This window comes from Patella vulgata, chromosome 4 (genome assembly GCF_932274485.2).
Source record: "Patella vulgata chromosome 4, xgPatVulg1.2, whole genome shotgun sequence".
Lineage (NCBI taxonomy): Eukaryota > Metazoa > Mollusca > Gastropoda > Patellidae > Patella > Patella vulgata.
This window is the reverse complement of record NC_065882.2, coordinates 9,138,669-9,149,847: the sequence shown is the minus strand read 5'-3', so window position 1 is coordinate 9,149,847 and position 11,179 is coordinate 9,138,669. Positions and strand designations below refer to the sequence as shown.

The 11,179-nt window shown below is 37.3% G+C and overlaps 2 protein-coding genes across 2 annotated transcripts; both read right to left on the bottom strand.

Moving 5' to 3' along the window:
* Positions 1-872: 872 nt before the first annotated feature.
* Positions 873-3,527, bottom strand: LOC126819096 (uncharacterized). Its single transcript, XM_050546948.2, has 2 exons — positions 1,479-3,527; positions 873-1,188 (listed from the first exon to the last, which is right to left on the bottom strand). The coding sequence occupies exon 1, from the start codon at positions 3,516-3,518 to the stop codon at positions 1,971-1,973; it is 1,548 nt and encodes a 515-aa protein (XP_050402905.1). The 5' UTR covers positions 3,519-3,527; the 3' UTR covers positions 873-1,188; positions 1,479-1,970.
* Position 3,528: 1 nt separating this feature from the next.
* On the bottom strand, positions 3,529-7,479 carry LOC126817782 (uncharacterized). The gene is made up of 3 exons (XM_050544927.2): positions 7,144-7,479; positions 3,610-6,853; positions 3,529-3,541 (listed from the first exon to the last, which is right to left on the bottom strand). The coding sequence occupies exons 2-3, from the start codon at positions 6,300-6,302 to the stop codon at positions 3,529-3,531; spliced, it is 2,706 nt and encodes a 901-aa protein (XP_050400884.1). The 5' UTR covers positions 6,303-6,853; positions 7,144-7,479.
* Positions 7,480-11,179: the final 3,700 nt, after the last annotated feature.

The following is an 11,179-nucleotide window of genomic DNA, read 5'->3' as shown; positions in this document are numbered from 1 at the left end:
CTACTCTTATATCGAATTCCAACTGCCAAGGGATTTTTTACGTGCATTCCAATATATACACGGGACCTCGGTTTTTCGTCTCATCCGAAGGACTAGACAGCTGTCCTTGTCAGGCCCTCCGTTCTGCACAAACAAAGGCTCTAGCTGAAACGTGAATGATTTGATTTGATCCCATTATTAGATAGACTCCGTCTGCTCTTGAGAAAAATAACGAATGAGAAAGTATTAATGTCTGGTTCATACGCTGGATTTGTGAAAATTCATTCGGACAAATCGCACTTGGTTTCCACGGTGAAAATTGTGTGGCGTCATATAAGCCTGTGACGCATCCTGGCGAAAGTTTTGGTGGTAATTTATTGCATTTCGAATGGTATCGCGTAACGTCGATAACTTTCAAACCCCTAGGTCAGCGATTCTCAACTAGTGTGCCGTGGAATTTTAAACGGCACACTTGGAAAATGCCTAAAACCATGTGATTCAATTGAGTCTACTGGGAAGTTCATAGCTATGTTTTTCTTTATTTAGTTTTAGTCATTCTGTGTGTCTATGGTTGTATGCCATCTATGACTTGCCAAGTTTTTATTTCGCAAAATTCAAATATTTTTCATATATTTTTAGCCAGGTGTGCCGCTAATGTGTTTCATGTGAACCATTGTCCTAGGTAGATTTGGAATATGATCCACAGGGGCAGTTCCTTTACAGTTTGGTACCAAAACACTTCTAAATGAATAAGTGGTGTGTGTAACAGCATGCCTCTATCGCTGAAGCAGCCAAATAATATTGACAGAGGAATGATGCTCTGCGGACGAATACTCTGAAGTCAATGCTTTCTACACTGAAACATTTAGCGAAATATAAACAATGACGTGTAGTTCTTCAATGTAATAAACTTTATATATTAAATAACAGCTACAAATATAAACAGTTCACACATCAGCTTACACAAATCAGGTCGCATACGCATGGGCCTACATAGCCTAATGAGAGAATTCGAATACGGATGAATTCCTCTTTTAATTCTGATTATAATCAACGTGCTACATATTATACTGAAGACACCATGGCTGAATATTACTCATTACTGACGATGCTGAATAATACTTGATTACATGCTGAATATTATATTCTGAAGCTTTCACTGAATATTACATGTACATTCTGAAGATTTCACTAAACATTACGTGAAAACTGAAATAAGAAAAATACATCGGATTACCATGCAGTACTGATTGACTAACTTTAATGACAACAATGAACACAACGTAAACAATACGTAGCCCTGTTCAAAGGCCAAGGACGATGACACTGACAGACGACAGCGGACGACAGCGCTGTCTCCACGAATTATAAACCTGACTTAATATGACTAAAACATTGCCTGGCAAAGCACACAATAATACTGACATGTACTTAAACATACAATAAACATATTAGCATACTATAAATATATAAATTATGTGTTTATAAAACGTAATAACCTTTTTGACTTCACCCCTTTCCCGATTTCATGCATTTGGCTGCCATGATGATCTACGAAAGACCACGTATTTTGAGGGAAGCTTATTAGGTAAACATAATAAACTTAACTAAATGCCTATAATCATAATTTGATTCCCTGAATAAATATCTACATATTTAATACTCAAACTAATAATATATAAACTATGATATTATACAAGCTTAAGACGTAAAGGCAAAATTAAAGAGAAACAACAAACAACATCAATTAATTCTCCCTTTAATAGGAAATTAGCCGACAAACAGCCAGTAGACAAAGTTAGCAATCGGAACACTTCGTCTATCGCACGACTACCGTTACATGGCTCCCCAAAATTAGGAACTAATTTTCAATTAATCTACGAACAAAGAAAAAGCAGAGATATAAAAGTAAACCAAATAACTAAACGGTTAAGCATAACAGTTTGATAGTTCTACTGAAAGTCTGTGGCTCCTCGATGGGGAATCCCGGTTTACTCATGTTCCAAAATTAATATCAGTTTCTGAATAGGACGTTCAAGAACACTTCTCGGATAGACACGTTTCCCTTTCGCATTAAGCTTCTTATCACCAACTAAAAGTTTGACAGTTCGCACATGATTATCTTTATCTTTACTGAGCAATATTGCTTTAAATCTTAAACATAAGGCTATCACTCGTTTGGCTTTAAACCAGTCTGAAATGTGATTCAAACGAGAAAGTTCAAAACATGGTTTTGCATTTGTAGCTAAACTCTGTACCTTCTTAAGTTCAGGATCATCAGAAGATATATTTACATGCATTTCTTCAGGATTGTCAGATGTACTAGGTAATTGTGATTTCCATAAAAAGTCTGGTCCGATGAACCATTTAGTCGCATTGAGCTCTTCTGCAGTAACGCCCCTTGATGCTAGATCTGCTAAATTATCTTTCGATTTAATGTACCTCCACTGAGTAGGATTACTTGACTCTCGTATCTGCTGTATACGATTCGCAACGAACATTTGAAATCTTCTTGCATCATTGTTAATATAACCTAACACTACTTTACTATCTGACCAAAATACTTCAGTTAAATTACTATAGTTCAATTCACGTCTTAACTGCAAACTAACTCTTACCGACACTAAAGCTGCAGCTAATTCTAAACGGGGAATTGTTATTGGTTTAAGAGGTGTCACTCGAGATTTACTCATTACTAATGAACAAGATACATTGCTATTATTGTCAATCAATCTCAAATACGAACATTGTCCGTAACCGAACGTTGACGCGTCTGAAAAATGATGTAATTCATTTACCACAATATCACCAAAGTCTTTGGGTTTATAACAACGTTCTATTTTCACGTCTGCAAGTTGAGATAAGCTAGATCTCCATTTTTCCCATTGGAATCTCAATATATCCGGAATGTCACTGTCCCAATCGTTATGAGCTCTACAGAGTTCCTGCAAGATTTGTTTACCAACTAAAATAACTGGCGAAATAAGTCCTAACGGATCATAGATCGAGGAAACAGTTGACAAAATTCCACGTCTGGTGAGTGGCTGATCTTTGAGACATATACGAAACTGAAAAGTGTCGGATTCAATGCACCACTGTAAACCAAGACATCTCTCAACAGGTGAATCTTCGAAGAAAAGGTCATGATTCTGAAGAACCTTTGCACGATCCACAACCGGAACTGATTCGATCACTGTGTTAGAATTTGACAAAAATTTATGAAGTCTCAATCCGCACTTGGCTAACAGTTTTTTGGTATTTTCAATCAGCGAAATTGCTTCTTCGTCAGTTTTGACTGACAACAAACCATCATCAACATAGAAATTATTTCGCACGAAATTAGCAGCTTCTGATCCAAATTCCATTTCAAAATCATTTGCAGCTTGCTTTAGCCCAAAGTTCGCACAACCTGGTGACGAGGTAGCACCAAATAAATGCACAGTCATTCTGAAATCGGCAGGCTTATCATCTCCCTTATTCCACCATAAAAATCTGAGAAAATCACGATCTTGTTTTTCCACATTAAACTGGTAGAACATTTGCTCAATATCACAGATAATGGCTACATTCTCCATTCTAAATCGACATAATACACCGAACAAACTATTGGTTAGATCGGACCCATTTAACAAATGATCATTAAGCGAAACATCCTTAAATTTCGAATTACAGTCGAAAACGACTCGAATTTTACCAGGCTTTTTTGCATGATAAACTGCATGATGTGGTATATACCAAATCTGTCCAATATTACAAAGTTCATGCGCAGAAATCGGTTCGGCGTAATTCTTTTCGATAATCTCATTCATGAATTTACTGTAATCTTGCTTAAAATTTATGTCTTTTGTAAAACGATTTACCAAAGGTGTCAAACGATTTTCTGCCACAATGCGATTATTCGGAAGCGTTGGTTTAGATCCACGGAAAGGTAAAGGCATTTCATAATGACTGTTTTCATTTAAGCGAATTGATGAGTTCATCTTAAGTACAAATTGATTATCTTCATGAGAACAACCAGAGTCATTATTATTACGATCACTGAAGTCTATCTCCATCATTTTCAGTATGTCAACAGGATTAATAATTTCTCGGATGTGTGTTTTAAAGGAAACAACAATATCACTTGAAGTTAGTGATTGTTCTGATTTATTATTACATGATGTTCGAACTTGAAATGTCTGACTACTACAGCCTATTGAATCCAAATTTTCTGACGCACATTGATCTATAATGCCAACTACACCCCATCCTAAGTCAGTTCTCTGGGCGTAAGGACCATTTCCCGAATGAGGTATTACTTCTCTAGGTGTAAGAGCTTTAGGACAATTATAACCTATTAAAAGGGCAATCTCGCAATTCAGAATAGGAGGAAGTTGATCTGCTATACAGTGTAAGTGAGGCCAACGTCTAGCCATGTCGGAATTAGGAATATGACTTCTATTCGCCGGCATTATTCTTCTGGAATAAACTGGAGGTAGATTGATGATTATATTACTGTCATATCCTCGAACACACAAACCCGGAACTTTACGACTATTTATTATCTGATTTTCAGCAGTCATTGTTGAAAGTGAAAGCTGGATTTGTTGTCCATCAACACCAAGAGAATCTAACAAAGTGTCTAAAACAAAAGTATTGTCCGACTGAGTATCAAGCAATGCATAAACTAAACGTTCTCTGTCTTCAAAGGATATCCACACAGGTACAATCATTGCGCTTTTATTACCAACGTCGTACCAGTCAACTTTAATACTATGCGCAACGGAAGACCTTGCAACTGGATCGTTTCTTTCCGGAACATCACCATGAAGAGAAGTTGGGTGCCTTTTATGACAGATATTACACCACAATCTGCTTCGACAAAATACTGACATGTGACCCGAGCTTAAACAGCCAAAACACAGGCGATTATTTGCAATGTACTCCTTTCTATCTTTCAAATTCTTCTTTAAAAATTCAGAACATGTGTCCAAGTGATGCTGACCTTTACAAACGGTACACGGTTTTCGTTCGGAGCGATTAAACTGACGATTTTCACGAGTTTCCAAAGCATGAGCCGTTGCAGCTCTCCTAGGTTCATATGGATTACTTCGATTTGAGTTTGACTTATAACTACAGGACGTAACTGGATCGCAAGCGATATCTGCCTCTCTTGATAAATATTTTACAAATTCCCTAAAGGGAGGAAACTGCTGATATTTCTGCTTATAGTCGTGCACGATACGAGCCCAACAATTGACTAAATAATCTGGTAACTTAATCAAAAGTTTCTTATTTTCTCGTGGATCATCGAGAACTTTAAGACTATCAATAGAGTTCATACCAGATTCACACTGTCTGAGAAAGTCTGCAAATTTTCGAAGTGCCAAACCATCGCGAGGATATATCTTCGGCCAACTTTCTAGCTTGTCGCGAAAAGCTTGCGAAATAATAAAGGGATTACCGAATCTTTCTTCTAATAAGGACTTTGCATCTTCAAAGGCGTTATCAGTTTGTAATAAAAAGTAACTCTCAACGGATTCACGTGCAACACCACTTAAATATTTTTTAAGATAAAACATTTTTTCGACCGGTTGAATATTCTTGTGTTCTATCAAAGAACGAAACCCAGATTTCCATGTTGGATACTTCAATGGATCGCCAGAAAATATTATAGGTTCAGGAGCTGGCAATTTACTTAAATTAACTTGTTCTGCAAACATTTTAGCAATTGATGATAAAGTTTCATTGTTACTAATGTTACCACCACAATTTTCCACTGAAACTTCAGTTGGCGAATATCTTGAGTCAGGAATGTTATTAATGTAACTTTGAACATATTGATTTACATCTTGATTAGCAGTAGGTAGAGGTACATGTACAAAATTACGTTGACGATCTTGACGCGCATTAATTTCAGGAGCATTGTGACTACATGTATTATGACGGCTTTTATCAGATTCACTACTGTCAGTCAAGACACAACTGTCTTCTCTTTCAACTTGATCTAAGGCTTGAAGTTTAGCTTCCGCCATATCCAAATCTCGTATCATCTGAATACGTGTAAGTTCTGACTGTTTCCTGGTTTCTTCCTCTAGATATTTGAGTTTTACTTTAAGTGCAGCAGCTTCAATAGCTATGTCAGCTTTTACAGAGTGCGACCGCGATGCAGCACTTCGTGTTTGAAGAGATCTCTTTGATGAAGAATGATGAGATGATTTTATCTTGTAGGTATCATTACCACCGGATGCCATTGTACTTGTATATAATTTATCCGAAATCGAAATCACCGATAATATACTGCTTATTAGAAATATTGTCAATGGTAAAGTTGCTGAATACATAACACCAGTCTCTTCTCAGTATGCGATATGAAGTGTCTACTCATATAACGCAAATGAATTAAAAGTTCGCCTACTTATAAACGAATGTGAATAAAGTTTTCACTGTAACAGCATGCCTCTATCGCTGAAGCAGCCAAATAATATTGACAGAGGAATGATGCTCTGCGGACGAATACTCTGAAGTCAATGCTTTCTACACTGAAACATTTAGCGAAATATAAACAACGACGTGTAGTTCTTCAATGTAATAAACTTTATATATTAAATAACAGCTACAAATATAAACAGTTCACACATCAGCTTACACAAATCAGGTCGCATACGCATGGGCCTACATAGCCTAATGAGAGAATTCGAATACGGATGAATTCCTCTTTTAATTCTGATTATAATCAACGTGCTACATATTATACTGAAGACACCATGGCTGAATATTACTCATTACTGACGATGCTGAATAATACTTGATTACATGCTGAATATTATATTCTGAAGCTTTCACTGAATATTACATGTACATTCTGAAGATTTCACTAAACATTACGTGAAAACTGAAATAAGAAAAATACATCGGATTACCATGCAGTACTGATTGACTAACTTTAATGACAACAATGAACACAACGTAAACAATACGTAGCCCTGTTCAAAGGCCAAGGACGATGACACTGACAGACGACAGCGGACGACAGCGCTGTCTCCACGAATTATAAACCTGACTTAATATGACTAAAACATTGCCTGGCAAAGCACACAATAATACTGACATGTACTTAAACATACAATAAACATATTAGCATACTATAAATATATAAATTATGTGTTTATAAAACGTAATAACCTTTTTGACTTCACCCCTTTCCCGATTTCATGCATTTGGCTGCCATGATGATCTACGAAAGACCACGTATTTTGAGGGAAGCTTATTAGGTAAACATAATAAACTTAACTAAATGCCTATAATCATAATTTGATTCCCTGAATAAATATCTACATATTTAATACTCAAACTAATAATATATAAACTATGATATTATACAAGCTTAAGACGTAAAGGCAAAATTAAAGAGAAACAACAAACAACATCAATTAATTCTCCCTTTAATAGGAAATTAGCCGACAAACAGCCAGTAGACAAAGTTAGCAATCGGAACACTTCGTCTATCGCACGACTACCGTTACAGTGTGAGTATTTTGCCTAGACTACAACGAATTAATTAAGTTGAAGTTCATTATCGTGCATAGGCAGAAAGGAATTGCTTTAGCCGAACTACTTCTGGCTAGTGGAGAATAAAATCTCACAAACTCAACGTTTCGAAATTTGATGGCAATAACAATATAAAAGTGACGCCTAAATTCCTTTAGGGTTTCTCTATGTGGCTCGCCACTTGAATAAATCCAATGATTATTACAGCATTAATGTTAAAGGGGCAATAACTCAGCATAGAATTGGTGTGCTACTGGAAGCAGACCACATAAATTTATCCATTGACTTAAATGTTAATTCTTGCCTCTTTGGCCACCTTCAAGTTTTCCCAAAATATTCGTTTGGCTGAATGCTTTTCACTACAGACAGAGGAACAAATGGTCATATCTTTGCACTAAAATTTGTATGAGACTGACCACCAAAATATTGAGATACACAAACTTGAAGAAGCATACTAAAAACATGTAACTAGTTGCCGTACATATCACGTAACCAACCTCTGTTATCCTTCCGCCTCAAAATCATGAATATTTACCAAAACCTGGCAGAAAATTTTAATTCTAGACCAAAAAATCAACAAAAATGGGCATGCAAAAAGGGAAAAAGAAGATAGAGAGAGAATTGCTATAAATAGACGAACTACACCGAGATGGTGAAATTTAATGGTGGTCTGCCTCCAATTGGTGTAATGAAATGAAATGAAATGGGGTTTAACGTCCTACTCCTATGCTGGGCTAATGAAGACGGGCATACGCCATACAGTGTGCTATGAGGGAAATTTTGCCCGGGCAGCGGCACTATCGCCTACTCTTATATCGAATTCCAACTGCCAAGGGATCTTTTATGTGCATTGCAATGTATACACGGGACCTCGGTTTTTTGTCTCATTCGAAGGACTAGACAGCTGTCCTTGTCAGGTTATCATCTCCTATCAGATTAGTTCAATCTTTAATAATCACGTGTTAACCAGAGCACTAACAGGCACGTACAAACCTACCTTGATTTATAATTAAACATAATTCAATATATATAATATTATATACATTGCCTAATCACATCGGGAATGTGACCTTTTGACCTTACAGGCGCCAGGTTTTCCAAGTACGACATCGTACGGTATCGTTACAATATGTCGGATTACACAGAGTGTCGGAATACTTAGTTTTCTCAAAACCGGAAATATTGTAACTTCGAAAACCGGAAGTATTATTAAAATGTAGCTTCTTACATAGAACTTCGAATCACCAGAATGTTATTCCCTTTAAAAATGATAAACCTTTCTGTACATTCAAAATTTTATTACATTAATTTTTATTTCATTTAACATGCGTAGGCATTTTGAATAGGTCAAGTATGTCGTTAATTTATCTTCTTCGCCGTCTTCAGTTGATCGTACTCTTGTCTTTGCTATCACGTGTTCATTGATAATGGGCGTTCTCGATTGAACGTTCCGGAACTGAATTCTCTCAATCCCAAAAATAGTTACAATCGAAACCTGTTCGTCGTGTTTTATTACGTCACAATTCTACTCACGCCACCTCCGTCGTCGAGACTGACAGAAATGTTACAGGACTGAATTCCGGGTCACTCGATTGCAATTCTGTTAATGCGGGACGTTCCGGACTGTGACTCGAGCATCCCCAGGTCGTCGTCACACGGTTTGAAGAGATCCGTAGGGTGACCAAACGTAGAAGTCTTTAGCAATAGGAGGAAACCGGAGAAAACCCACAAGATTGGACAGGCGACCCTACTTCTTGTCACGTAAACTGGGGAATCGAAAACCACGCCAGTTGACTCAATGACAGATCTTATGATACAATGCGCACGCCCTAACCATTGGCCCATGCAGCCACCACAAAAAAGGGAGCATATTGACATTTCAGTTACAGTTTCTTAGTTTTCCAATATTATAGACATGTAATAGGGATTAACGTACAACTGGGTGCATGAAGACGAACATACGCCATACAAGGTACAATAACGGCAATTTTGCCCCAGCAGCGGGACCACGACTTACTCAAATATAGAAGTCCAACTATCAAGGGTTCTCTTACGTTCACATTTTGAAGATTTCCAAAGATAAGCCTAACCAGCCTAGATTATTTCTATTTCTTAAGAAGGAATATGGTAAATTTAAAAGATTGTTCCCAAGTGGGTGGTTTGATTATTTCCATTGACTATACTAGGACGAAGTAGGTGATCAGTTTTCCTTCACACGCGTGTCTTGGCAGAACGATGAAAATAGCGGGTAATCGATTGAACGTTCCGGAATTGAATCCTAAAAATAGTGACAATCGAGTGAAAAGGTGGATTTCGGGCTACAACGCATGCGTCGACTGAATAAGTAAATATCTCAACCAACCATGCCAGCTGAAACATATGCGTTGTGTTTAATTACGTCACGGTTCTACTCACGCCACCTCCGTTGTTGGGTCTGGCAGAACTGTGACAGGACTGAATTCCGCGTTACTCGATTGCAATTCTGTCAATTCGGGACGTTCTGGGCTGTGAATCGAGCATCCCCATAGTTCCTCTACCAGCCAAGAATAAAATAAATACTTTACGGGTTTTCTTACTGGAAAGGGGCATTATGGGAAGACTAGAATTGTGAAAGGAATTCGGTAGCAGTAGAGGCGGGTTGGGTGGCTTAATGGTTAGCACGTGCGCGCTGTTTCATAAAGTCTGTCATTGAGTTGACTGGCGTAGTTTCGATTCCCAGGTTGTACGTGACAAAAAGTAGGGTCGCCTGTCTAATCTCGTTGGTTTTCTCCGGGTCCTCCGGTTTCCTCCCACCGCTAAAGACCCCTACGCCCAAGCGAATTATGGAAATAAAATTGAACCATATGTTAGTCCCGAAATGACCAAGTTTGTGTCGAGTAGACGTTAAACCCCATTTCTCTCTGGTAGCAGTAGATAGAGTACACTGGCCTAGACTAAAGAAAAGGAGTGTTACCGATTTTTGAACAGGACAAGGGCATTCAGGGAACACCAGAATTTTCAAGCAATTTGGCAGCAGTGGACATAGAACGTACTGCCAAATCTTTATCAGAAATAAATAAAAAGGGTACTGATACCCGAAACGATATGGTCATTAAATAATCTCTACTCTCACCTAAGTCTGTTGTACTTTTGTTGTGCGGGGATTCTTAAAGATACATTATGGGAGATAAGATAAAGAGATGGCAGTTCTCGCTATAATTGTTAAAAACTAGATAGTGTAAAGGTAATTTGCTGAAAATTTCAGTCAAATTGATCCACTATGAGCCGAGAAAGAAGACGGTGAAATGTTTGCATAGTCTCGGTTATCATTACTAAAATCATTAATATAAACAGCATAGTCTCGATTATCCACTTTTTCTGATTTAATTATCTTTGGCCGTTAGCGGCATATAGGAATCTATCCAGCCTACATCGAAGGCTAGCCTTGACATCGAGAGTTTATTATGGTCTGGATAAGTTAATTAATGTCTAATTGATAATTTAGATAACATTTCAGGCCTAAAGAAAGACTTGTAATAAGCAGATTTTGCTCTTGCATAATGCATGTTTAAATTTATGAATAAAAAAACCGAAATGGCAAATAAAGCTACAAATGCGTATGGAAATTTCGAAAAATATCAAATTTTATTCAAGCAAGGAGTTTCTTTTACGAAGCAACAAAGATGTACGT

Excerpts from the sequence above, each read along its gene's own strand:
- LOC126819096 (XM_050546948.2), bottom strand. The coding sequence starts at position 3,518 with ATGTTCTACCAGTTTAATGTGGAAAAACAAGATCGTGATTTTCTCAGA.
- LOC126817782 (XM_050544927.2), bottom strand. The coding sequence starts at position 6,302 with ATGTATTCAGCAACTTTACCATTGACAATATTTCTAATAAGCAGTATA.